Source organism: Strix uralensis, chromosome 21, assembly GCF_047716275.1.
Source record: "Strix uralensis isolate ZFMK-TIS-50842 chromosome 21, bStrUra1, whole genome shotgun sequence".
Lineage (NCBI taxonomy): Eukaryota > Metazoa > Chordata > Aves > Strigiformes > Strigidae > Strix > Strix uralensis.
In genome coordinates this window covers 7,161,993-7,189,442 of record NC_133992.1, presented here as the reverse complement: position 1 = coordinate 7,189,442, position 27,450 = coordinate 7,161,993, and the positions used below count along the sequence as shown (strand labels likewise).

The 27,450-nt window shown below is 48.1% G+C and overlaps 2 protein-coding genes across 6 annotated transcripts in view; one reads left to right on the top strand and one right to left on the bottom strand.

The window, feature by feature from the left end:
• FNBP1 (formin binding protein 1) overlaps positions 1–3,428 on the top strand; it is a 107,351-nt gene extending 103,923 nt beyond the window's left edge. The window contains exon 20 of the mRNA XM_074890809.1: positions 190–3,428. Within this exon, the coding sequence (XP_074746910.1) occupies positions 190–197 (8 nt within the window). The 3' untranslated portion in view covers positions 198–3,428. The remainder of the gene's footprint in view (positions 1–189) is intronic.
• Positions 3,429–3,567: 139 nt separating this feature from the next.
• Positions 3,568–27,189, bottom strand: USP20 (ubiquitin specific peptidase 20). 5 transcript variants are annotated; one of them, XM_074890803.1, is made up of 24 exons: positions 23,475–23,589; positions 23,054–23,107; positions 22,272–22,334; positions 22,002–22,133; positions 21,320–21,416; positions 21,060–21,129; positions 20,367–20,480; positions 19,182–19,260; positions 17,404–17,845; positions 16,351–16,488; positions 14,983–15,095; positions 14,359–14,531; positions 13,796–13,890; positions 13,212–13,245; positions 12,737–12,782; positions 12,284–12,464; positions 11,708–11,834; positions 11,419–11,588; positions 10,697–10,778; positions 10,222–10,330; positions 9,737–9,839; positions 9,420–9,491; positions 8,253–8,437; positions 3,568–4,598 (listed from the first exon to the last, which is right to left on the bottom strand). In XM_074890803.1, the coding sequence occupies exons 1-23, from the start codon at positions 23,553–23,555 to the stop codon at positions 8,277–8,279; spliced, it is 2,736 nt and encodes a 911-aa protein (XP_074746904.1). In that variant the 5' UTR covers positions 23,556–23,589; the 3' UTR covers positions 3,568–4,598; positions 8,253–8,276. The 5 variants fall into 5 exon arrangements, with proteins under 5 accessions (XP_074746904.1, XP_074746906.1, XP_074746901.1 ...); XM_074890805.1 differs by lacking the exon at positions 3,568–4,598 and adding an exon at positions 27,090–27,189 and having other exon boundaries at positions 6,318–8,437; XM_074890800.1 differs by lacking the exon at positions 3,568–4,598 and adding an exon at positions 6,318–8,047.
• Between the last annotated feature and the right edge of the window lie 261 nt (positions 27,190–27,450).

Below are 27,450 nucleotides of genomic sequence, written 5' to 3'. Positions count from 1 at the left end.
GGATCACTGTTGGGGTGCTGCAGTGCATGCCCGAGTTCAGGAGCTTTCCTTAACCCCTTGTAGCCTGGTAGATGCTTGGATACTGTATTTCCTTTAACCTCCTGCAGGCAATGCTACTCTTAAGGGACCCCATTTTCCCCAGCCTCTTTCTAATCCAGTCTCTTTCTTTTTGTCTTTCTTATGTTTTAGATTCCTAAAGGTGTTTGTGCTGGTGCAAGAACCTCGGGGCGAGCTTGTCACAGAAGGAGAAACAAAATGGTCTGTTTACCCTGCAGGCAGTTAAAACACACCCATGGAAAGCCAGACTCCCAGTCTTGTCTGGAGTTCCCACTTGAAAAATTCAGACCTAAATTCCATCCCAGTATCATTCAGATGCTTGCTCTTTTTCATGGCATGCTACTTGTGGCTCAGATTAACTTATCAGCCTTTCCCACTCTTCTGCCAGCTTGGCACAGCCCCTTTGTGAAACATAACCTACACTTCCCCCCCCACCCCACCCCCCCAATTCCTCCCGACACCAGTCAAAGAACTGCTGGCTGTCCTTCGATGCAGAGGGTAACCAGAGAGTCCCAAGCATGTACTGCTCTATCTTCTGTCCTCCCTTGTCCCTCAGTCCATCTGAATGTACGCACTGGTCCATCAGCATTTCACACGGTGCCTTTAGTGCTAATCCCACAGGTAGTCTCATCGGATAGCTCGGAAGGGGGGGGCGTTCACGTGGAGACCCTCCCCGGGGAACAGTGTTACAGCAGCTGGACTGGGCTCTGAATTTGCAGATATTAAATTTGATCCACATGCATTATTCAATATTCTGCTTTCCCCAAAAGGTCGCTAATACTTGTCAGCCTTTATTTTTTTTTTAAATCTAGGCTGACGCTCATTCCAAGTATTAAATCCCTATGACCTTGCTGTTTCCTGAAAGCCTCCAAGCTCACGTATGTACGCTTGTTTTCCTGCTTGTTCTCTCTGCCCCCTCCTCTTTATCCCCCTCGTCTCTCCCTCCTCTTTCTCTCTCACACACACACACAGACACACACAAAACAGAGACACTGGTATTTTGGTTTGAAGCCCCATTTTGCTCGTCACAAAGACTCCGTTTTGCTCTCGTTTCAGTCTGCATGCTCGCCCTGTTGCCTTGCCTGCGCCCACCTTCCCGAGGGTCACGTTATTTTGTGGCTCGTTGTTGTTAATCTCTTTGCGGTTTTCTTTTGTTGGTTTGTTTTTCAGCATTTCAGACCTGCCTTCTCCTTTTGCATGAACCTCTTATGCGTTCTCATCAGTTAATGTGTTGAATAACAGAATTTTTTTTAGAAAAATAAAAGAGAAAAGAAAAAAAGAAACCACACTCTATTCCTTCTCCCACCTTGTTGTGGACTGGACCTCGACCCAGAAGCCAGACAGGAATTGTGACCATCCTGTTCTCACGTGGTTTTATTTGAAGCAGAAGTAGCGTGATAAGTGATGCTGCACTTTTATCATGCCATGCAGTGGGGAGGGAGCTAGAGGGTCTCCAAATACCACATGATCTGGACCTCAACTGCCTAGGAAAGGGCCAAGTGCTTTCTAGATTTCTATAACATAACTGTTGGTTTCCCCTGAATTTTTACCATTGCTAGGATTTTACATTTCTCTTGTACACGTTTGAGCCCCGTAAGAGTCAGTTGCTACTTAACAGCTCCTGAGGGCCTAATTTATTCATAGAACAACACATCATTTGGGGGAATCAACTTGCTCTTAGCGAGCTTCAGCATGTTTTGTAAAATCCCCAGAATTTGAGAAAACTGATACAGAAGCCACTAGGGCAGTGACCCTAAAATGAAACCTCTCAGGTTTAGTTTGCAGACAAACGTGTGTTTCGCTGCCTGCTGTGCTTTTGTGCAGGGTCAGCGTGCAGAAATGTGTCCAAGAATCACTTACTCTCCATGCTGGGGATTGCCTAGGTCACCCCTGCTCAGGATGAAGTAATTTTTGAGTTGGGTTACATGTTGTGTTCATAACTCTGTCCCTTTCTCTCCATTCAAGATACCAACTTTTATTTTTAATAGCACAAAGTCGATCAGTCCTACAGTTAGTACTGTAGCTGTTGTATTACGGTGCTTAATATCTGCAAGCATCAACCAGCAAAAAGTTCTGTTTTTTAATCAAATTCAAGCGGTGCAGGAGCCTGCATCGAGCAGCAGGTGGTACCAACACTGAGGCCGTTCAGCTACAGTGTTAGCGGCGTCGGAAGGGTCCTAATCAATTAAATTACCATCCTTATCATTGCTGCTACTGTGGTCACTTAACTGTTCAGATCCATGAGCCTCCGATAGCAGAATGTGATCCACACGGCTGGCACCTGGGCCTTTGTGCAAAGATTTGCGCAAAGGCTTTGTGGCATCTGTCTGTCAGGGGATCTAAATGGTTAAGCAGTTAACAGGTGTGCAAAAATATCTTCAAAATATTTTTAGCTGCAGTATTTTTATTCTCGTGTCCAATGCACTGTTGAATCAGCAGCTAGAAGAACTCATTTTCACCTATTGTTGTGCCATCTATGTAAAAAATTAGATAAAAGTTTGCTTTTATATATTTAATCTAGGTGGACAGTATATTATTGTCAGCCTCTGTGGAACATTTGAACAATTGCAATGTCTGTGTTGCTAAATAGCGCTTTAGAAGGAGCATTAGCTTTAGCTGACTTGGTTTTCTTCAGAAGTTTTAATAAAAGACCATGTATGGAGTTTTTATAAACTTGGCAACTAGTTCCTGAAAGCCCAGATCTTAAAACTTACTGCAAGAAAAAAAAACAGCGACAGTCACGTAGTGTAGCCTCCACACGTTTATTCCGCTGCCTTTATTCAGGGTAACGAATGAGTAATTTTGTAGAATTTACCTTTTGCAAAATCTGAAGGACTAAATATGTGACTGGTTTATAAAAACTCTGCTTGACTTTACTAATCTTGCCCAGAAGCGTGGACTGTACATCCTACAAAATCTCATTATCCCCAGCAAAAGTCTCTAATGCCCTTTCTTAACACCTGTAAATAGAGAAGAAACATATTTACTGAAAGTTGTGTTTAATGCTGAGTATTTTTCAGAAGTTCATTTAGTTTGATGCATATTGTTCTTTGTTTTATGTTTTCCTGCCTGAAGTGTCAAAAGACCTAAAAAAAAAAAAAAAAGCCAAATTCTATTTTAACATGATGACGTCGAGCACTTTTTTTATTTGTATATGTGTGTGTATGTGTGTTTGAGCACTGATCTCTAGATTTTGGTGGCATCTCCGTGTTGTGATTTCATTGCCCATGTAAAAGGTTCTGGTGTTGCCCATTCATTTCTGGAGACAGAATTCAACCAAATAAAGTGCTTCCATTTGAAAGCGAATATCGACCTTGTAACCGTGAAAGGAAAGTCATCCACATATTTAAATAAACATTTAATTCCAGAAATACAGTTTCGCTGGACCCTTTTGATCATCCAGAGAAGAAGAAAAATGGTTTTGTTGCTTTTCTTCCCCAATAAAAAAGGGCGATGCCTCTTTGCTGGGGCTTCTCGGCTCTCCTGAGGTATCCAGCCACGGCTCTGCTGCGCGTCCTGCCTTCCCGCAGCCGTTTCCAGTGCAGAACGGGAATTTAGCTGTGACTTACTGTTTCAGCCAGATAAAACTTTATAGCCCGAAACTCCCTTAAGCTGCTCTCTCACTCCTCATTATTCTCCTTGACTATGGGGTAGATTTGGGTTTCACTTCCAGCTGTAAAATTTACAATAAGCAGAAACAGCCTGTTCCAGTGGGGTGCTTGTGTCAGCTGCTGCTGACATACGGTGACATATTCTTACTCGTGGTACTTGGGCTGTTGTTTATTTCATATTATTTCCTACTGGAATTTTCAGGTATTTGAAGTATTTGTTTGGCTCTGCCTGTACTTTTGAGTGCCTGTCGCAGGTAGCTGGTACCCATCAGGTCACTCTGAGGCACAGTTGTATCAAAATTTTACCTTTCCAGCTGGCATTGAAGAGAAACTGAAGTGGTTGGAGTTATTTAATTTGGTCATCTGAGAAGAAAGAGCAGTGCAGTTGTGTTGGTGTACGTGGGAAAGACGGGTGGATCTTGAGGTTTTTTCCCACTTCAGTAGGAGCCCCTGAGAACTGGAAACTTGGGGAAAATATTTCCTCTAACCGAGCTGTACTTGTGCTGCCCATAGTGAAAGTTTTGATTTAACTGGAAGTCTTGGCAGATGATTTTGACACCAATTGTTTATATATTAAAACTAAACCTGCTGCAAGCCCAGCAAATAATGCATTTGTGCACAGGTGTGGGTATGAAATAGTCACGTTTCCCTTCACCAAGTACTCGGAAAGCCGGATGCATTTCTGTAACTGTGGGTGAGGATATTTACGATTCCATTTTACTGTGCAGCGTTGGTGAGTGTGTCTCCAGCTGAGATGCAAACCCCGAGTAGCTTCTGGACAGCTGCTCCATCACCCCTTAGTCCAGGTCCTTGGACACAACCTCATCCAGGAGCTCTGAGGATTTGCAGTTGTGCAGCTCATAGTAGGTGACACCTGGCTGATAATTTCATTTGAAGCAGCTATAGAGATAGTTTTTCTAAGGTCAGATTCTGTTTAAAAAAAATAGCAATTTCAGTTGTTCTTTGCCAGCATTAATTAACATCCCTGTCAGTTCAGGACAAATCAGTACTGTTTGTGGAAGTCTGCTAGTCTTTGCATTTTGGGGAAATGAGTAGGAGGGGGTGTCGGTCTGGCTCTAACTTAAACAGTGTTAGTATTTCTAACCATAAATAGAAACAGCCCAGCCAAGGGAAGGCTGGAAGCTGAAGCCGAGCTGAGCAGTAACTAGGAAGAGACTAAAATGAGCTTTAGGTACGGGGCTGCGTCGCCAACCTCAGCGTGGAGGGGCTCTGCCTGCCTGGGCTGTGCAGGGGGGAGATGAGCCCCCAGCACCCCCGGGGCTGGGCTGTGCCCACGCCAGCGAGCGCTCGTGGGGGGGAAGAGCTCGCTCCCCTTCCACACCCCGCGAGGGCAGAGCGCGGGGCAGGCACGGCAGCGCTGCCTGCGTCTGTCCCGCCCCAACGGCAGCCCGGGGATCCGCCTGGGAACTCCCCAGTCCCCCCGGCAGACTGGGGACAGGGAGAAGATAATCTAAATACTGAGATTAGCACCATCAGTCCAATGCATGAACAGTTCTTTCATCTCCCCTGTCCTGCAATCGGCAAGGGACCTGATAAAATAGGGGAAAATGAAGTGATTTGCAAACAGAACTGATGCGAGTTCAGCCACGAAACGCAGCTTCTGTCGGCCAACTGCCCCCGAGCCCCGCGCTCAGAAATAGCGTCGCTGCCTGGGGCGGCAGCCGAGACAAGCAAGGCTGCAGTCACATTTCAAACAAAATAGAGATGCAGGACTAAGCTTTGAGTGTTTTAACGGACAGAGGATAACAAAAAGTACAATGATGGTTTTGCCAGAGCAGCGCCGGAGCTGTTTGTCTAGACACTGAATAATCCCCTCCCGAGGGGAGGGTTCGTAACGTCTCCTGGAACGCTGGAGCTGTTCTGCAGTTGCTGAGGTGACGGGGTTTGTTTGCGGGATGCAAGTTTTGACGGTTGACTTCAAGCTGCTAAAGAACAAGCTGCCCATCCTTCTTCCCCCAGGTCGAGCTCTGTTTCTTCAGCCATTTCAGGCTGCAGCTGAGGCCGTGGCCACCATCCACCGCTCTGGCAGGGAAGGGCCCTCGGCCCCCCGCCCCGGGCAGCTCGGCTCAGCTCCGGCTTTAGCCACGCTGGTGATTCCCAGCGGCAGAACCGGGTACCGGGCGGGCAGGAGCAGAGCCCTTCCTGCCGCTCCCGTGTCCCTGGCACCGCGGGAGCAGATCGCAGCAGGCAGGACGCTTCAGCCACGCAACTGACTGACAGAAAACGCTTCTAGAAACCTAGAACAGCTCAGCGAAACGTCAGCTCTTCCCTCACGAGTTACTTTCAAAGCAGCGAAGGGAGTAGCACACGCTTCCAGCACCGGGCTTGGAGACAAACTCGGCTGAAATCGGGTAAACGAAACCTGGCGAGGAAGCCTTTGTCAGCGGCGACAGAAAGGAGCAGGCGCCCTCCTCTGAACGAGCGCAGTACGGTTTAGTGGACTTGGGCTACCACCGCTCCGCTCCCTGCTGCTCAGGAGCTTCTGTTACTGCAAGGCCTCTTGGCAGCAGAAGTTTGGATTTTATGATTTTTAAAAACTTTTAAAATTTTTTCTTCATTAACCCCGTACGCTCCCTGGAAGCTGTCAGACCCTCTCACCGTGCCGGGCAGGCAGCAGGCAGCCACAGGTTGAATGCAGGTGTATTTATTGGAACACGTTTTCAGCACAAGGTGTAACACTTAAGCACAGGAGCGTTATTACAATCTGTACAGCATCCTGGGAACGGCACGGACGACACAGACATGCAGCCCTACGGGCTCTGCAGCAGATTCGAAGGCGGCTGCAGTGGCTAACAAAGACAGCTTAAAACAATGAGAAATCCCAACAGTGGCTCATTCTCTGACCTCCCCTCGGGCCTGGCTGGGTTATATACAAGCATCCAATGAACAGCGTAGTAAAATGAACGTGCTGAACCATTTACAGACACTTTTTTAAAGAAGAAGTTGCCGTTTGCAGCAAACATTTGGTCTAAAAAAAAAATAATCTGAAGGCCACATTTTTCTTTTCAAACTCTCCTGTCCTACACCCTTTCCCCCTTTCTATCTCTTAAGTCAAAGAACCACCTTCCCCTCCCACCCTGTCCTGTTTTACGTGAGGAGCTTGGGAGGTCCCAGCCCCGTCCTGCGCCTGGTACCGCCACGGCCAGAGTTGACACTGTGGAATCATTCAGGTTCCAGCACCGTGAACACGGGGTTTGGTTCCTCAGCCCCTGAGAGGCTGCCTCTGCCCTGCTCTGCTTCCATTAAATCGCACTCAAACGCTTGCAAAGATTTAACTATTGCCTTTCCATCTTAAGAGGTGAACAAAGAGCTTTCAGGAATAGCCCTGCTGAGCAAAGTAGTGTTGAGCGTTTTTGTCTTTGTTCCTCTCCCCACTGCCTGCTCTTGGATGCTCCTTGGCCATAGTAGCAGCAGCAGATCGGGGAGCAAGTTATTTCTGTTCATTAAATGAGCCACTGTGTACACAAACGACATCTGGGGTGAGAAGCTGGAATGACCTCAGCATGGAGGGGGGCGTGCAGAAAACAGCTCCTTCCTAAAAAACTGCTCCAGCAGCCCCTGAGCCTTCTCAGCCCCACCCAGGGTGACCTGTCTGGGCAGGCTCTGTGCCAACAGACGGGCTCCTCCATGCCCCTTCGCTCCTCGGGACAGACGTGGGACAGCTCGAGGTTTACAGCGGGGTCGGGCTGAGAAGGGGGTCGTGAAGCAGGAGCCCTAAAGCCAGCGGCAGAGCTGGCCTGCGTCCCACAGCTCCCAGGTTAAACTGCTCATGTCCCGCCCTGGGAGTGGGTCCCCAGGGGGCTGCACCCCACAGCTGCCGGGAGCGGAAAGAACGCGGTGGGAAGCCGTGGGGAGGGAGGACTCCTCTTCCAGCTTTGTTCTCTGAAAACGTGCTGAACACGTGAAATCAGATACAAGGAGAAAAAAAAAAATTCCGTGTGACCGTGAAGGTGTGGCTTTAGGGGTTAGGGGAGAAAGAAACTGCCTCTTTCAAAATTTCTTAGTTGATTGCAACTGAATTTACAAGAATTGGATAAAGAGCAAAACTAGGAGGTTGTGACAGCTGTGCGCCACCAGCACAAAACTACTGGGAGACATTGTGGCTTTAGTCAGCTTCAAATAACAGGTTTCTCTAGTTGCAACACTGCCTGCTGGAAACATGATGTTTTATTACCTTTTATACATTTGAGTTAAAAAGTGCCAAAAGCAAAACCTGCGAAGGAGCAGAGAACCTCAGTTCACTGGGGGCAAGCTGGGGGTGCTGGTTCCTTGTAGACAAACAAAAAAGGAGAGGGCTCGGGTCAAAACCCGTCCTGGTGAGGTCTGGCCGCCGTCTCCTGCCACAGCCCCATCCGGAGCTGAATGAGAGAAGCTGCTTTTCCCCCAGTCTTGCCCCGCATCCCCCCTCTGTGTAAAGCCCCGTGAAAGGGACCGAGGAAATGTGCCCTCCCCAGAGGTGGTGGTGGGAGCTGCCTGCACCTTTGAGTACCAGCCAACGGACGGGGTTTGGCTCCTCAGGATTCCCCAGCCTTCCATCCCCGCACGGACGGATCTGTGCCGTACCTTCCCTGCCCCGTCCCGCGCAGATCACACAGCCCGGGTCTCTGCTTCAATCTTCTGCTCCCCGTGTAGGTTTTCCAGTTCTTGGACCTGGGCCAGGTTCTGTCTGATAGCAATCTCTGGGCCCCCTCCGTACAGTGTGCTTAAATAAATCCACGTCTCCTCGGAAATCTGCCCATAATCAGCACCTGAGGGGGACAACGGCGGCCATCAGTGGAGGGAAGGGCTGGGGCACCCACCACACAGCGACGTCCTCTCCCACCGCCTCCCCTCGCACGGGCCCCCCCCGGGGAAACCAAGGCACTAGTGGTCCCCGCAGCTGCATGCTCCAGACCTGGGGGAGCCCCCCCGCCCCGCTGGCAGCTCTGCACTGCGCAGTGGTAGCCACAGCGGTCCCCACCAGGCCCCTGCGGTGCCACCAGCTGCTGGAAGCCACCGGAGCTCCTCGGCAGCGTCTCCAACCACTGTGGGGTCCCTCCTGACTTTCCCTGAGAGGAACCGAGCGGCAAGAGCCGATGATACCGGGGCCTGCCCAATCCCTTGGGCACGGCAGGGAAGGAGCCCCGAGAGCGCAGGTCCCGCAGCCCGACACACCCGTCCCGGGCAGTGGGGGTTGCGCTGCCTAAGAGGGGCTGAAACCCCCCTCTAAGCTGTCCTAGGAGGGACAACAGAAGGTGGTCAAAGCAGGGGAAGCAGAGAACTTTGCCGTAAAGGTCGCAGAGGAGAAAAGCAGAAGTGGTCGCTCTGAGAGGTAACTGAGACGCAAAGACAACCTTCATCTGCTCGCAGCAGAGCCCAGCGAGCACAGCACAGGCCGTGTTATTTCACCAGCTGGACCCCAGCAGGTGCTGAGTGAAGATGAAGCCAAGAGCAACGGCAGATCAAAGCTCCCACACCAAGGGGGGCAAAGGGGAGGGGCGGAAGGGGCCTGGGGAACAGCACCAGCAGGAGAGGGGGACTGCAGGCTCCAGTGCAGCGAGAGGGTCAGGCAGGAGCTGCCGCTGCAGAGCAGAGCCGGCTCGCGCGGGGCAGTCAGCAGCGGGTTGTGCAGGGAACTGTCACCCTCTGTGACACCATCTTGCTCTGTGACCGCTTCGCTCTGCACTGCTAGATCCAGCGGAACATCTCCTTCACCTTTTCGGAGCACAAGACAGGAAGCACGAGCCTTACCCTGCTTCACTTGCACGTGGCCACCTGCTTTCGCGAGCGCAATCTTGCTGTTGTCGATTGGTCCGGGAGGCTCTGTCAGAGGAGAACAAACATGTCAAAAAAACATTCTGCTTTCCATGTTGCCACCAGATTCAGCTTCTTATTTCCTGAACTAGTTCTCTTGTTATTTCTGCCCTGCTCTTGAGGACCTGCCAGCAGCTTGGGTGGCTGGTGCCTGAACTCTGTTCAGCCTCAAGTCCCACCAGGCAGGTGCAGCACTCGCTGAGGAGCAAATAAAACTCATTTCCATTCCACTCCAGAGCTCTCTGGCTTCTTACCATTATCCTTCCCCTTGACAAAGGCTTCCCACTCCCGGAACCACTGCATGCTGATACAGTAGATGACGCTTGGAGACTCCTCTGCCTGGAAAGCCTTGTTCAGCTGGGAGAGCAGAGAACAGACACGCAGGAAGGATTTAGTCACTCCCGAGATCTGGGGGAGCCCCTTCTGTTCACTGTAAGGCAGCCTTTAGGAGAACCCCATGTCACTCCATCACCTTCCTCACCACCTGTTCCTGCTCAGCAGAGCAGGCAGGAGACCAGGATGGTTTCAGAGTGTGTCTGCAGGCAGCCCCGCGCAGCATTATCGTGTTCAGCTGCCCCTCCCCGTGCTGCAGCGCTGGGGAACCCCAAGGTCAATCTCCCGGCCATGCTGTAGATCACATTCTGGAAAGCTGGGGCAGTTTTCCACTAACGGTCTGTGACGGGTCTCCACTTCCCACCTCTGCCCCTCGCCGTCCCTTCCAGGTGCTTCCCCTACGAACCTTGATGAAGGTGTCGATCTCAATTCTCCTGCGTTTGGCAAGTGCTTCGATCTCCACTTGGCAAACAGAGCACACGTACAGATGGTTCACGGCGGGGCCGCCCCCGAACCTGAGCACAGGAAAAGAGGGAGGGGAAAGGAGAACTGCAGGGGAGTGGAAATGCTCCCCAGCCCTGCATCCCACACAGACGGGTTTTATACTGCTCCAGGCACTGGTGAGGGAGCTGCGACTGCAGCTGAGTGGAGAGAACTGCTGTAGCACAGGGAGGGTCACATATTGCTCTGGGACAATGCACTGACACAGCTCATGCTGGTTTAGACGTGGAGGCTCTACCAAATACCAGTCTTTGCCAGTCCACACCAAGTACTGCATGTCTTTGAGGTGCCCTGGGAAGGCATTGTGTCTTGGTCATTGCCTGAGGTGTGAAACAAAAACCAAAACTCAATGGGAGAAAGAATGAAACAGCCATATTCACCTGTTGTAGAGATATTCCCACACGTTTTGGGGCAGAATCACAACCAGGTCATCGATGTAATGGTATTTATTGGGAGGGATCCCTGTGGAGGAAAGGGAAGAGGGAGAGTTAACCAGGGAACTCATTACTGCTGGGTAAAAACACAAATAAAAAGAGGCAGATCTTCCTTGCTGAAAACTCCTATTCCAGAATCTGTTTCTTATGCTAATGGAAAACAGTCAAGAGTTCATTAATTGTGAAGGTTTCTCAATTCATAGCCTCAATTCTAATCAAGTGCTTCGTTTCCAATTGGAGATTTATAAACATGAGGACTCCCCAGCATGACAGAGGAGGGAGGAGAACAGTAAAACGTGGTATCAGCTCTCTTCAGGAGCACGTGCTCCATTCTCCACACAGACACTGAAGGCCACCCTTGCTGATAGGGTAACACAGATAAATGCTCTTATCTGCTTTCTACAGGTTTGTTTTTAAAAACAAATAGAGAACTGGAAAGTGTTGTTTCCCAGCACTACGCATCCCTCCAGGCCTCTGATCAGCAGGACAATGGGGCATTTGTCTCATCTCTCCCTGAGCCTCTGGAGTTTCTGCCAAAGAAGGATCCTACTGCAGCAAGTGCTGTACCAGGAGGACAGCTGGAGCTGCTTTTCTGCATCTGTTAACGCACCAGGAAGCACAAAGGTACAGCTGAGTCACTCTTCCCAGGTCCAGCAGCACTGCCTTACCTCCGTGAGAGCACAGAAAGGTGTGATTGGTGATGGGACCAGGCTCAGCAAAGGTGTTGAACTTATTGAGCCACTCTCGAGAGATGTAGAACTGGAGTAAACTGTGCTCCTTCATGCTGGCAAGGGACACAACTTTCTGACGCTCTCGCACAGCTTCTTCACTGCTTTTCCTTAAGTAGGGAAAGGAAATGAAAATTAAGCGATTCCTGAAAACTTAAAAAGTTTGTGAAATGCATTTCTAGGTTTTCTGTAACCAGCAAGGGACTGCTGCAGCCAGGGCACAGCGCACCTGTAGAACAAGACATAGGCTTCTGCATTCTGTACCACGGTCTCGTGGACTTCAGTGACATACTGGTCATCAAACTCGTACCACTGGCCGTTGATCACGTTCTGGCAGTAGGCTATGTAATGCCCACCTGTGACAGAGAAAACACCACACTGCTGGGATTCGGAGCACAGACATCAGGGCTGGGTAGTGTTGGCAGCACAAACAGGATTAGCTGTGGGCAGAGAACAGAGAGCCAAAAAAAAAAAAAGAAAAAGGCGTAATTCCTGCTCAGGCAAGCTTTGCAGGAGCAGTGTGCCTGGCACTGTCACCCTGATTTGCCTTCCTTGGAAAGGGCCTCTCGGTGAGACAGAACATGGGGGAAGGGTTTGAGCCAAGCCAGCGGCGAGGCTGAAATAGCTGCAGGGCGTCTGCTGGGTTCCCTGTTCAAAGGGCAGAGGCTGAGCAAGCCTGGGAACAGAGGGGGCAGGCCTGATGCTGCACCTCACCCCAGAGGGGTACTGGCTGGTCCTGGCACAGACTGCTGCTTTGCTCACACTCCTCTCGTTCCTGTTTGCCTGTGCGCACAGAAGGACTCACTGCCTGCTGTGCCGTGGTGACAGATGACTGACAGGAGATCGTAGGTGGTGATCTGGGAGACACACTCCTTGGCTAGGAAAGGCCGCAGATCCAGCCCTTCCAAGGGGAAGGAGACGTGGCTGTTGATCTTGAAGGAATACATCACTTCATGCCGGAACCGTTTCAAGTGGATGCAAAGAATCTGAAAGACCAAAGGACAGAGAACACCAAAGCGCAGTTTTGCCGTGGGTATTCTGATAAAACAGCACATCTCTCTGCGTCTGATCTTTCCAAGAGTTCTCCACTTGTTAGTCATGAATCCTGCTGGCTCGTCAGCTTAGAACGGGGAAGACTTCTGGTCTAGATACAGGGCTTTGCCACCAAAACAAACTGCTATTTCTGTTCTACCTCTAGCCACCTTACCTCCTCAGCGGCTGCTAAAAGAAAACTAGAAAACCAGGTGCTTTTACTCACCTCTGGTAGCCGGAGGACTTTGCAGTACTTCACTCCATTCCGCAGTCTGAGGGAGGAAGAGAAATTAGCTGTGAGAAATCTCTAAAGCAAAGGGATGCCAAAGGTCTTGCTCGCTTTGAAATCCAAGACAAATCCTGACTTCCAGCAGCAACAAATTCAGGCTTTTTGCAGCATCCTTCCCAAATGAGGCGTGGCATGAGCAGTTTGTCATCCCTCCTCTTTCTAATAGCTCCGTTACCACCAAGCCACATCCCTGTTCATATCCTTCTTCCTTTCTTTTCCCCCCAAAGCCAGCACCACTTCTATCTGCCATCAGGGACCTCTCAAGACCAGAACTCTAGTAGAAGGCAAGGCAGAACTTACATGCCACTCAGCAGAAGAAATGTCCAGGCAGAGGGCATAGCAAAATGTTTGACAGCAGTACAGAGAAATCAAGTTCCAGAAATACAAGACGATACAGATAATGCAAACTTACTTTTTACACCGTTCACAACTGTACATGTTGTCCCCTGTAGATGAAGAGAAGAAAGCCACTATGCAGTTACTCAGAGCACAATGCTGATATGGCTACACTTCCATCCAGTGCAGAGAAACCAAGTTAATCCACCTCTTGGGGCAGGCAGGGTGAGAAGAGATCAAAACCAGCCCTTCTCTCAGTAAATGTAGGCAAAAAGAAAACGCAGTCGACTAGCAGAAAAGTATGTAACTGCCCACTGACACAAGTGAATACAGCAAATAGTTTGAGTCCTCTAGAGCTTAAGGAATTGATGGAGAAAGTGAAGAAACCAAGAAGGCTAAGGAGCCACAGCACTCACAACCAACCAACAGCCACGTCTGCTCCTCACTGAGGACACTCCCCCAGATTTCCCACCCCGAGCAGGTGCAAAAAGTCACTTCTGCTCCGAGATGCTGAACTGCCAACTTTTGGTACTGCCAGTCTCTACGTGAAATACTGAGGTAGGATTTCGAGATTTAATCCGCCTCCAAAATGTATGTGAAATACTCCTCCACGTGGTTTGCCTTGTTTCATGCTGTCAGACCCCACTGAAGAAAACTCACCCTTCAACTCGTCCGCTGCAAAAAAGGCAGCGAGGCAATCCTCCAGCGTCACAACAGGACCCCAAAACCAGCTAGGGATACAGGACACCACAAATCTGCAGAAGAGAGGGATTATACATAAAATAGCTGGACACTTTGGGGTACAAAACCCCAAAGGGATGATGGGTTTCCTTCTAGCTGTAAGTCCTAAGCTCATCACACATCCCAGAGGAGCAGGGAAAGTGTGATTTCTCTCAGCTGATGTTCCTACTGTGATTGTTCAAACTGGAAATGATTTGGAAAACTACACCAGGAATTAATTTGCTCTGGAGAGCAAGACTGAGCTAAAGGCAGAAGTAAGTGAGGGATTATCAGCTGCACAGGACATCTCAAGGTGTATGACAGAACTAGAAGAACAGTAGCAACTGGTTTACATGAAAAGGTTTCAGACCTGTGAGGTACCACACACTGTCCTCCAAGGAATGGTTACAACTGACATTCTGCTGGAAACACCACTGGTCAGGGACAGCTGCCTTCCAGCAGGGCAAACCCCAGAAAAAAGAGGATCTGCATAGGGAACACACCTCCGGATGTACTCCATGATGAAAGCAATCCAGCCTTGTGAGGCATAGTTGTCCCCACACGCCCCCGTCTTAGCTGGCACGTTTTGGTAGATGGCAGAGTGCAGTTTGGCCAAGTCCTCCTTCCCCGGGATCGGGAGTGACAGGTCCTGGAATGTCTCCACTGTTGTAGAAACCTGGAAATATCCAAGAGGAAGAGGTCTGGATTTCCTGTGCGTGTAATGGAGCTGGGACATAACCTTCATCACCATTTATCTCTGCTCGGATTTTGTCTAGGCTACAAACCTGAGCTGGCAGTAAAAGCAACTTGCTCTGGCTAATTATTCTTCACTGCTGTCAGCGGGATGAGTTTTGTCATGGTTTTTGTAGCACTAGAATGAGTTTTCTAATGTGAATGTGATATTGCTAGGCCAATTCAGTAACACGGATAAGCAAACAGATCCCTAGAGAGAAATAAGACTTCTTGCCACGGCAGGTTTCTCACACCTCCCCCACCATCCACCTATCGTCATTCCAGCAGGCCCTACTGCATCCCACAGGCTCTGGAAATAGGAGCACCATTTCCTAAGGAGAGATCTAAAAGCTAGGAGACTGTGCTCTTTGCCTGACAGCCTCCTGACGACTCACTCTGTCGCAGGTGAGGCACTGCACCAGGCTGAGAATGGAGCCATCGAAGATGTCAGAAATCACACTGCGATAACGAAGTTCTTTCTTCTTTTTCCCAGAAGCCAGCATCTGGGCTGAAAGACAGACAAGGGAGACCCATCATGTAGCAACTCTCTGCCAGTCTCCAGTCTCAGTAGAGTCACGCAGCCGCACAAGAACACAGGACAAGTGCTGTCCTGCCTCTCCAGGTGCCACTCACAAGCCCGTTATAAACTGACACGAAGCGCACCGCTGCTTCGGGTGGTACAGAAAGGGGGAGGCAGCCAACTGAACCCACACAAACGTGCCAGCTCTCAGCAGGCAGAAACTGTCTTACTGGAAATGCTGCTTCCATCCTCTTACTCTATGTTTAGAAGCCTCGCCCTGCCACAGAGAGCTCCTGCTTTTCTGAGGTCTTGCAACATTTTGCTCTAAGCTTTACCCTTTACTTTCTCTCCCCCCTCAATCTGTCCGTGTACTTTGTCCTTTGTTTTTTCCCTTGGATGTTTACCATGTGTTCCCCAGGTGTCTTGCACTGGAGAGGACTCTCCACAGCAGGGACTGGCCAAACACACAGTTCTGTTTAATAACAAACCCTCTTGCCCACGCACACGTGCATGGAGACAGAGTGCTTTTTATCCACCCAGAACATCTGTGGCTGTGCTGACCTCAGCCAGGGGCTGGGACGGGGCTGAGGAAAGAATGTCATCATTGAACAGCTGTAGGGACAGCAGTAGAAGCACATGCCATTGTGTTTGCAGACTACGCAGTGCTGAGGGATTTCGATTTGCAATTTGCTTGAGATGAAGAGACCAGTTTGATAACAACAGAAGCCAGGCTCCGCTCTGAAGCCTCACCACGCTCCCAGCGCTGGATTGACATCTGCAGTCTGAATTCTACAACTGTGAGCCCACGATGCCTGCAAGGCAGGAAGCCCTCCCTCGGTAACATCATCTTACAGTTCTCTGGCCCACATGCTATGAAATTCAAGTCTGGCAGACAAATGTTTACACATCTCCACACTCCCCTAAAGGGACAGAGCTTGTGACTGGGACTTCATAGCCATTTTATTAATAACAAACACAGCATGCAGATGCAGGCAGAGAAATCATTCCAGGCTCTAACCCAAGAGCATCCTAGAACATCTGTTGCACCCAGAGCTTGACTTTACCTGCAGGTTTACTGTAGTCTTTGCCTAGTACTATTTTAAAAGCACTGATGTCCAGGAGAATCAACACTTCTTACAACTGCTAATCAAGAATCATGATGGATTCCTACTCTCTTCTGTAAATGAAGCCCTCCTCCTCTACATGCTCCCCTCTTTGTCTCCCAGCATACACTCTGCATTACCTTTCTTGAGTACATAGGAAGGTCCAAGCCTGGCAGGACTGGAGCGAGGAGGACTGCTAGAGAGCTTGGAGTGCATTTCATGATGGACTGGACTGCAGGGGCGTGAGGAGCAGCGCACGTAGGCGTCATTGTCAGGCTCTGTTTGGGAAAATGGGGAGGGAGAAGAGCACTGATGAAAACCCCAGTTACGAAAGGCAACCCCATTGCAGCCAGTGCCAGCCCAGCTCTGCCATCCAGCACAGAATCTTTCCCAATACGCAGGATTCAGTGTCTATTAACTGTCCTACTTGCACAGGTTGGCAGAGACAGCTCCCCCAGTGCATGGGTAAGAGTGCATACAGAGCTATACTGAACAGCTAATAATTACATATTAAAAAAAACCCAACCTGCCATTTTTTCACACTTATGACTAATTAGGTTTTACAGCTTGCTCTTGTATCCCTAATCCACATAAACAGCATTGCTGTCTTCAGTGCCAGTTGGCAGAGTAAGACTCTTACATAAAGAAGTGTTGAAAGATCGGATATGTTCAGTTTGAGGTGACTCCACACCTACGTCTTAACTGCTGCTCTTTTTTCCCTAAGACACAGAAAGGCACAGACTGCCTCTGCCTTTTCTCTCCACAAAGCCCACAGTCCAACACTAACAAAGACCTTCTTCCACACCTTTTCCACAGCTAGTATTTCCCCAGGCCAGCCTATCAGATAAAGCAATACAAAATCTTTTTCTTAAATTAGAAAAAGTCATAAATACAGTGTTTGGCAGAGGCAGCTATCACTGCCTTCGGGACACAGTCTTTACTCAGCTCCGTAACACTTTAGCCCAGCTAAGCACCTCTCTGGCTCATACCTTACATTTTCTTAAGGCAACAATTGTGCACAAAAGCAGAACTACTGCCAGGGGCACTGAGGAAAATCTTGGATGCAAAATCTCTTGAAACCCATGGAAGGAACAGTCCCATTATGTGTTGTTGGCCACTGCACTACAACACAGTCCCTGTGTAGGGTGGTAACATGTCTTCTCACCAATAACATGACTGGAAGAGGTGTATACCTGGTGTTCTACATGGGCTGGCAGGACGGGGAGCTGGCAGCATCTCCGGTGAGGCTCTACCATCAACTGGCATCATAGTAGTATCAACATCTGCATCCTCATCCACCTGCTCCGAGTTGCTGCGCCGATGGCCACAGGAGAACTTTCTGTCCTTCATCCTCTCTTTCTCGGAGATCCCCCTCCCTGCTTCATCCTGGATCAACAACTCTGTCTCTGCCAGGGTGCTGCTGCCCATGGCCCCTGTGGTCCGGCTTTGACCCTCCCCTTCACCCCTGTCACTGCTCGAGTCACAGGAGAGGAACTCATCCTCCGAAGGACTTCTGTCACCCTCTCGCTTGTCGTCCTGGTCGCTGGTATCCAAATCCCTCATCTCTGCAACAACTGGTTCCTTCAGTTCTTCATGAAGCTGATCCATCAGGCACCGCAGGAACTCCTGAGTGTCCTGAAAGCCAGGAGTAATTCCGTGTTAGTATCCATCCGGAAGTGGAGCAAACGAGGGGGGCAAAAGAGGAGATGGCTCCATTCCCAGCCTCTTTCCATGCTGCCCACAAAGGTTAGCCACCTCCACCACACGAAGAGACCCTGCTAAAGCAGACAGAGTACCGTGGTGGTGTACCAAGAAGCCTGTCTGCTACATAAATTTTTTCAACTCCTAAATGACAAAAGGCCCAATTTTTATCTGAACATCTTCAGCTGAAAGACACTGAAAAGCCAGAGAGCGGCCACAGCATGCAAACCATGAGCTTATTTATTAGGGGTTTACCACTGATAAGAGGCGAGAGACAAGGAGAAACCTAATAAAGACAGCAGGCTGTGGAGAACAGATTCTTGCCAGCAAAACAAATTTCATGAACACTGACTTCTGCTCATGGCAATCCCTCTCTTAGAGAGGGCAGATTAAAATCTTTAATAAATGGAGAATGGAACCAGAAACCAAAGACTATACAGTCTAGGTGCAAGCTGCTACCTTCATAACACACGGTAAAAGAGCTGATACACTGGCTTCAAAGGACCTGCTGGAAAGCGACTTGGTATTTTGACAACTCCAGAAAGTTAATTATGATGTTCCTGTTATTTTATGGAAGTTTGGCTTTTAGCCTGCCCTGTCTTCCTTTCAACTTTATCTCTTTACAGCTGAGAGTTTTCCAATCCAACATACTTCACATCAAAGATAAATATAGAAGTTCTTTCATTAATCATGATTTTTATCCTCTGTTTTGATTTCCTGTCAGTATCACAGTTCAGATGTACTGTCACTTCTCTTGTAAATTTTCTAATCATAGTTTGATGCTTACATTTTATTCTAAAGAATAAACACAAGAGATATACCGATAAAAACTTCAAAGAAAAAAAGGATACTATCTTTAAATGTAATTCCCCAGAAAAAGAACATAGAACATTCCTATCTTTAACTTTTCAGTACAGATTTATCCAGGTTTCTCAGCTCTGATGTGAATAAATAATACCTAACTCTCATATAGCATGTATCAATAGATCTCGAAGCCCTTTATAAAGGAGGTGACCATCATCATTTCAGAGGTGAGAAAGCTGACACAGAAAAGTGCACTGATCTGGTACCAGCAAGCCAGAGGCAGAGCCTGGAAGAGAACCCAGGTCTCCTAAATCCCACCCAAGTGCTCTGTCAGGTCACTAATACTGACACAAACTGGGCATGACCCCTGAGCTCAAGCTCTTCCTTCTGAACACAAGCACCACCGCTGCAGGAAGAAAAATCCCCCCATCTTTGGAATAATGGCGTGTTTTTGTTGAGGCCCCACCTGCTGTGCATAGCCTCGGAACATGGGGTTGACAAGTTTAATTCCATGGGATAGACTGCTTGGAACAACATAACTCGGGCTGTTTAGATATGGAAAAAAAAAAAAAAAAAAAAGTTAGTTTGCTTATCAGGCCTGGAGCCAGTTTGTGTAATAAACCATAGAACAGGGTGTGGTAACTAGTTAAAGAGGACAAAAGATAATTATGTACCTGCAAAGCCTGGGCATATATTTCTCTATTAGTTGGATGACATACAAATTAAGAGACAGAAACCATCTCGCAGTCATTTCAGTCTATCCTTCCAGAGAGACTCTTCCCTAGAGCACATTTAATTTAAAGCTCTGTCCACACTTTGAATTGTCTCAAGTGATTCTTTACAGAGCAGGGCTTTGCAATTAGTTACTTGGTTTGATTTTGCAGCACCATGTCTGTCTCAAAATCTGGGTGGGCTGATCACCCAGTAAATGAGATAAATCAAAACCAATATATTGCTTTAAAGTCTACAGCCTTCTCTTCCAGAAAGACACAGTTCACTTTTGCTCTGTATCTCACTTATCCCTTGTTAACAGCTAACATGAGAGAAACATGCAATGCCATTTAAATTCCTAGTTTGATTTTTTTTTCCACTGATTGCACAAAGCAGACATCTTCAGATTTAAACAGGGCTGCATTATTTTCACTGTCCTTTGAACTGGTCTAGAATTTGAACCGATAACAAACACTTCCCAAAACATTCCCTGCATTTTCCAATATCTTCCATAAAAATCTATCACTTTTCCAATCCAAATCATCAATCCCTCTGCTAAATAAGAGCAGTGCCATTAAGTGCTTGTCAGTCCATGCAAAATACTCAGAAATGGCCAAGAGTATTCCCTTATTCTATTATTTTTTCTTCATTGCCAACAGGGAAGCTATATATAAAAAAAAAAAAATCTTTTTAAAGTTGTAACGTTAAGAATGTATTCATTTCACTGACATCCATGTGCCCATTTTATCATCAGTAGCAGGGTAGGGGATCTCTTAGATATGGGGGAATCCTCGCACACCCATCTACATGGGGTTGGAACTGACTGCCTTAGACAATGCACTTATCCCTGAAGATCACATTTCCTCTTTGCTGATGCCAGACTTCAGAACTAACATAACTATGAAACCTGTCCCAATTAAATTAGGGAGTGACCACTCACCGTTTCTTATGCCAAACCTCAGACACCAACTTCTGGTAACTTTTACACAGTGCCGGTTTCTTATCTGTACGGACCAGTCCTCCACATTCCAGAAAAAACTGTGTGAGAGGTGGGCTACAAGAAAAAAAAGAGAAGAACTCAGTGCACAGAAATTTCTCCTCTGCTTCTATTAAGGGTTTATCAAAACTTAAGTGCATGCGTTTTTGAAAGCATGCTTAAGATACAGTTTTTTTAAATCCAGGAAAGAAGCTATTCCAGATGCAGACTTGACTCCTAACTCGGAACAAAAAGGCTGATCGGAATCTGTTCCCAGTATAGAGATCCTGGAATTAGTTCTCAGCAGGATGGCTAGCAATATTTTAGAATATGGGTTGTTAGAAAAGTATTAGTGGGGAGAACAAAGAGATGTGACATGCCTTCCCATGCGATAAATACATTTCTGTCACAGTAGAAATGTTCAAGTTTTACTTCAAGCACTAATCTAAACATGAGTCTTGTATGTAGCCACAAGCTGGCTATTCATTCCGTTTCCTACTGTAAAACTTCTGTTGCCCTAAACAAACACTACATTTTTCTGCACCTAGCCTGGCGGATTTCTCTTTGCAAGACTCTTGAAGGTCTCAGATCAGAGGTGCCACTTTTGATATTTAGTGAAGTCTCGTAAAGACTCTGCTGAAGGGCCCTAGTGCATACCAGTTAGAGAGAGCCTGAAGTGCTGCATTCATGTAGCAGGAGTTCCCAAGATTTTTCATTCCAGTAAGGCCTAAAGCACAAACAAGAGAGGCATGAAACACTTTCCAGACATGCTGCTTTCTACATTCCTCCCCAAAAGAGAGGGAATTCAGCCCTTTCTAGGCAGTCTCCACACTCTGCTGCTAGGAACCTCTCAGTGCAGGTCCTACAGATGGCAGAGTTACCCTCACAGCCCTTTCATCAACTCGATGCAGAGTTACCTCTTGGTTTCAAATCATCATCCTCTGATTCAGATTCACCTTCATCAGCCACTGCAATTGGAACAGCTTTCAAAGGGTGAGCAGGCAATGGAGAATCCTAGATTAAAGACAAAGAAATAAGCATCAGTGAGAGGCCTGCTTTGAAAGATGAGTTGTGAGAGATATTATCTTACACATAAATCGAGCCAGCCTTTAAAAAAAAGCACTCTGGAGAGAGAAGAACCAGTTGCACTGTCCCCCCTTCCCACTAATGCAAGGAGGGTGTGGAAATGGTACCATTACTGCTTCCAGTACACATGATAAGAGAGGCATCAGGAATATGCAGCAGTGTCACAAGAACATGTGCTTCTGGTCTGACAGCTAAAATTTCCATAGGCCATGCATTGAAAATGAAGATGTGACAGCTGTTGTGGTTCCTCCCAGAAACAGATGCCCCATGGAAGAAGCTAGGAAAGGTTAAAAATAACATCAGAATGGATATTCAAGTCATCTGGAAGTGCTCTTGCTGGGAGATCCTATAAGGCAAAGCTGTTGGTCCGCTGGCTACAGGTAGCCACCTTCAGTGAAAGAGTTCCTATCGCAGCAAAAGCCTGAATAGTGGAAACCTCTTGGCTAATTTTGCAACAGGTAAACAAAAACTCTGCCAAGCATTCCACCCTGCCACGTTGTGACACAGACCCACCGGTTCAGTGAACTTTACTGGCGGTGACTGCGTGTGCGTTGCCAGGCGCTGGTCCAAGAACACCTCCTTTTCACAAGCGTAACACCAGACACGGAAAGTGGTCAGATTCACCGTCAGGTTGTGCTTTTTGGCCTAAAAATTAAAAGGTGAAATAATGAATCTGATCTGACAGCTGGCTCAAGTTGAAACACTGGACTACCAGAACAGGCTAGAGGAGGATAGGTAATGGGAAAAATCTGGCTCTGTCTTAAGATGGACAACAAAGCTCACCTGTGCGTGAAGTGTGCTGTGGTCAGCAAAGGACTCCCCACAACCAACATAAGGACAACCAATCTAGTGAGAGAAAAGAGCAAAACTACAATGGACACATCAAATCAGACCCTTCACAAAATAGTCTGCAACTCCAGTCCCACCAGCAGGTGCAACTTCAGAACTGATCTTGCCAGTTTTCTAACCCGCTTTTGATTCAGGGCCCAGAATAAGATGGAAAATTGGAACTGCTTGATTTAAGAAAGAAAACCTGGAACCAGGTTTGCACCCATGTAAAGGCTCCATTCCAAGGCAATTGCTCCAATGGGCAGCTCATCCAAGCAGTCTCAAACCATCTGGGCATTCTGGTGTCAAAATAAACTGCCCCTGCCTGCCCGCATGCCCCTTCTCATCCCCTTCCGCCTCGCTGCCCTGAGCAATGTCTTCTGAGGTCTCACACTTGCAGCTTCCCTCCACAGTGGCCAGCAGAGGCAGGATGCAGCCAGCAGTCAGTGCTGGCCATTTTATTTTATTCCTTCTTATGGGGACTACTAGGGGGCAGTCACCTATGAGGAATGATCTGTTAGATCTTGGCGTATTCTGACAGCGTTAGCCTTTTATCTAGGGATAAAAAAAGAGTTTTTCCTTGGAGTCCATCAAAAACCGGTGGATAGTTCTACTGTGAACCCCCGCTTTGCTTCCCGCTCTTTTTTTTTTTTCAGAACAATACTTTCTTTTTTTAAAAAAATACATTGAAGGGAAGTCCCACCATATCATGCACACAAATAGCAAGCCATTTTTACCTGAAGACAAGCCCAGAGATTTGGTCCCACAGCTCCACAAGACTGGCAAGTCCCCTGCATATTCATGATAAAAGAAGGTTTGTTTGCTTGTTTGGTTTTTAAGTAACCTAGTCCTTCAAAAGTGGGAAACTTCTCTATAAGACAGCCCTCGCCTGCCTGCAGTATTTCATTTCTTAATCCCACACTTCCAATTAAATACACACTTTGCAGCGTTTCAGCTGACACATTTGAGCAGGATAAAATGACAGCGAGAAATAGATCAGATGGGGCCAACAAAGGTTTACTTTATGGGACGTGGGCAGGGTACATCAGCATTGGAAGAGTTTCTGCCTCTCCTCTATGGAGATAGGCAGCATTATTCTCCAAAAAGCAAACCCATGCATGAAAAAGGGAAAGGACTGACAACCAGCACAGCCTGTACCTTGGATTTGAGCAGCAGATCATCCCTGGTCACCTCTCCTATGGAATCCAGGTGAGGACAGATGTCTCTTGTATCCCCCATTTTCACCAATGCCCACCTGCAGGGGGGTGTCTTCCTAGGACAAGAAAGGATAGTTCCTTTCAGCTACATGTCAGATTTGCTCTCACAGGCTGTAAGAAGATAAATTAGCATGTTTTGTATATTAGAGATTATGATATCCATCTGTAAGGTGCGGAGATCAAAACAAATCTAAACCTGGAGTCAGTCATATTAACTAAAACAGTTCTGACCTGTCGCTGAGTGGCTGCATTGTGGTATTGTAAATGAGCAAGGCAACAGGGAGGAGAAGAAAACACGTGAAGAAAGCTAATAATCTGTTCAATGTGGAATGTGCGTTCAGAAAAACGTAGGGAGGAGCTCAGCACACAGGCATAGCTTCAGCAGCACAGCTGCTGACTGAGTTTCAGGTATGGGGATGGATTTGCTGTAGTCTCAAAACGCAAACAGTGGTACAGCAACCACCCTCTTCTTAAACTCCCTGACTGCCTGGATCACAGAGCATCTCTCAATGATGCAGAGTCCTGCAGCAATAACTAAAAACTCCCATTAACTCCTATGTGCTTTCCATACGTAACTTAACTGGTCTTGTGTACCATGAATACTCTGTACTCCTTGAACCTGATAAACCAAGCTTTCCCCTCTAGAAACTGGGTGTTCTGTGTTAGCTCGGCAGGTAGGGTGGGAAAACAAACATGGTGATCTGAACTGACTGCCTCTTGCCAAACATGCTCTAAACTTAGATTAAAAGTGAAAGGGCACTGCAGCCCAAGACACAAGTATTTAGCTTATGGTGTCTAGGGGCTTCATGCTACCCATTCTGTGCTGATCTGAATATAACATTTAGTTATTACACTACTTTATCAAACATTAAAAATAGGATTACTGTTGTAAATTAAGCTGGGCAAGAGGGAATTAGACTTAAATGATCTGTAACACAGATAACCAGTCTTCAGTCTGTGAAGAATTTACCATTTCATAGATTTTTAACAACATGAGCCATGTAACTCTCCAAGACTGTACCAAATGTAACAAGACTGTTTCACCCAGCTCCTTCATCCAAGCACCGCAAGTACAGAGGATTTCATAGCTGCATGCTTATGAGCACAAGAAACACTTTCATGGTGGTCCATGTGTATGTAAAAGACTTGAAATGTCTCAGTAACATGCAGCTATAAAAAAAGAGATGAGTTTGTGTTTCTTAAACACAGTTTAAGCAATCTCACTTGTGGCTGTTAAAGGAAAAAGAAGACAAGTGATATTAACAACACAGAGCAGGATCCAAAATATTACTATTGGCTGGAAATGAAGCAGATATGGAAAGCCCACATCACTATAAAAAATAAGTGGAAAATTCTGATGAAGTTAATGACTCCAGCTGCATGGTTGCTATTTTCTGTTGTTTTCACATTTTGAGGACATTTGAAAGAATTCCCAGTGTTATCTGGTCTGCATCACTGACAGTGGGGAGAAAAGGAAAAAAAAAAAAAAAAAAGATAAATGAAGAAGCTATATCAGCAACACTTATCTTGGGAGCTGAAAAGCTTGCCTAGCACCTTGCCTTGGCAGAAGACAAACGTCAAGGATAATTTTGTAACAATGTTTTTCCAGCACTCTTTGGAACTGAATAAACCGAACTGGAGGAGCAAAGCAAAACTGGAGGGGGAAGGAATCAAATTTGCATGCCAGAAAGCACAACGCTGGTTGCAACCAGGATCTCAGTAACCTGTGAAGAGATGCTTAACAAACAACTGAGCAATTTCATGCAGCTTCACAGAGAAGCAAAATAGTATCATGTAACATATGTTGATTTAAAAGACAAGTGACAAGAGCGCCAGTATCTTTGACTAACACATAAAACTGGGACATTTCCAGGCTCTCAGCCCCTTCATCAAAACTAACCCCTTTTCTCAAATGCATCAGCTGGTCCAATTTAAAAAAAAAAAAAAAAAAAAGAAGTAGCAATGCCACGTTTGCTAGTTCACCTTCCTTGATTTCTTATCCCTCTCCCAGAAGAGGTAGGTCTCCCAGAAAAGCTAATAAACAAAATATTGATTTTAAATTAATTCCAGACCCCTTCAACTTCACCAGCTTCAGCTAACTGGGAACCGGTTTTGGAGCACACTATGTTAAATATGGTCTTGTGGATGTGGATGGTCCGTGAGACCACCCCTCAATTCTAAATTAAAACCATGTCTTTAAACTTTCCAGCACTGGGATGCTGATCTTCTCACCCAGGGCTTCCCTTTATGAACAAAACAGGGAATCCCTCATTTTCACCCCTCAGCCCTGACCAAACGCATCAGAAACTGTTTAGAAGGAAGTATTCAATCCCTACCTGCCCACCGCTCTGCTCTAAAAGCTTTAGCTGGCGCACACAGCTCTCAAATGCTGCTCAGGAAATGAGAAATTTAATAAAAGCACTGCCTGAAAGCTTAACAGAGCTTGTCAAAATGTACTGTGTATGATGGGAAAAAAAGTTACCTTAGAACAAGTCCTTCAGCCTGATTTCTCAAGCACCACTGTGCAAGAACAGTACACGAACATGTCAGAACAATTCCACGGTAACTGCAACCTACTTTCAGTCACTTAAATTGCTGCCAAAGCCAGCGTCTCTGCCTTCTACAGTAACACATTTCTCGATATTTTTTTTTTTGCTTAAAACAACTGTGTGGTTTAGTACCAAAGCTAGAGACAGCTGTCAAGAATGTCAGATACATGCAGATTCACAGTCTGCAGAGTAACTGTTTGTACAAATAAAAGAAATCCTAGCACTGCTCATCTGCAAAATGACTACCAGGTCTGCTCGCTCATCTTGCATAACCTACCAAGATAAAGGAGCATCTGCAGTTGTTCTTAGCGACATTTTATACTTGAGATACTGAAGAAAGAAATATTTACTGAACTGCCCTTCTGACAAAGAAGAACCAGAAAGCAGGCACTTCTGACTGAGCTCGACGCCTGCACCACATCACGTCTTGGAAAGCCAGGTGTTTTACGCAAAAGGAGACCAGGTTTTAACCCAGATTTATTACAGGAGGTCACATCATGACAGCGCACCTAGAGATTTAGCTTTTAAGGAAAAAACACCTTCGGGAACACCACCACCACCCCCCCCTTCCCCTGCTACGTCGCTCCTCAAGCACAGCAGACCCCCAAAACAGGACTCCGCTCCGAACAGAAGCTGCGGCTGTTCGCCGTGAGCGAAGCTGAATACACACATTCCCGCACGCCGCTGGATTCGGGCAGGACGAGCCACCGGCAGCCCCGCAGGGTCCCACTCCGAGCATCGCGGGGGCGCCGAGGCCGCTGTCACCCCGGGGAAGGCACCAGGCCCTGGGGGCTGCAGGGCCGCCCTGCTGCCCGGGCACGGCGGGACCGCGGGGGGGGGCCCGGCCGGAGCCCCCCGGCCGCTGCTGCTGCATCATCCCCGGCCTGGCCCGGCCGCCCTCCCCACAACACCGCGTCCGCGGCGGAGCGGCCGTGACGGGCCCCGCTCCGAGGTCCTACCGCCGCCCGGCCCCGCCGCCGCCCCCCCAGCTCGCGTCCCTCTCTCACCTGAGGGATGCTCGGGGCGCCGCCGCCCCCGCCCCGCCGCGGGGCTGCGCCTCGGGCCGGGCCGCCGGGTAGGCCGCGCCCTGCGGCCCGGCGCGGGGAAGGGCCGCGGCGCCCCGAGCAGCGCGGGGAGGTGGCGGCGGCGGCGGGCGCCGCGCAGGCCGGGGGAGGGGAGGGGCGGGGGCCGGGCCGCGGCGGGGCGGGGAGGAGGCGGGCGGCGGCGGCGCCGCTGCCCCCTGCGGACCCCGGGGAGGCCGCGCCCGAGGGCTCCCCGGGCTGAGGGCCCGCCCGGAGCCCGCGTTACCCGAGCGGCCGGTACTTTTGGAGGGGCGAAGCCCGGCTCCCCTCAGCCCCGGGGGACTGC

Excerpts from the sequence above, each read along its gene's own strand:
- USP20 (XM_074890805.1), bottom strand. The coding sequence starts at position 23,555 with ATGGGGGATACAAGAGACATCTGTCCTCACCTGGATTCCATAGGAGAG. Across the intron at positions 15,096-16,350 it reads TTCCTATGTACTCAAGAAAG|CCCAGATGCTGGCTTCTGGG; the intron begins GTAATGCAGAGT and ends TCTGTCTTTCAG. Across the intron at positions 10,331-10,696 it reads TGGGAATATCTCTACAACAG|GTTCGGGGGCGGCCCCGCCG; the intron begins GTGAATATGGCT and ends TCCTGTGCTCAG.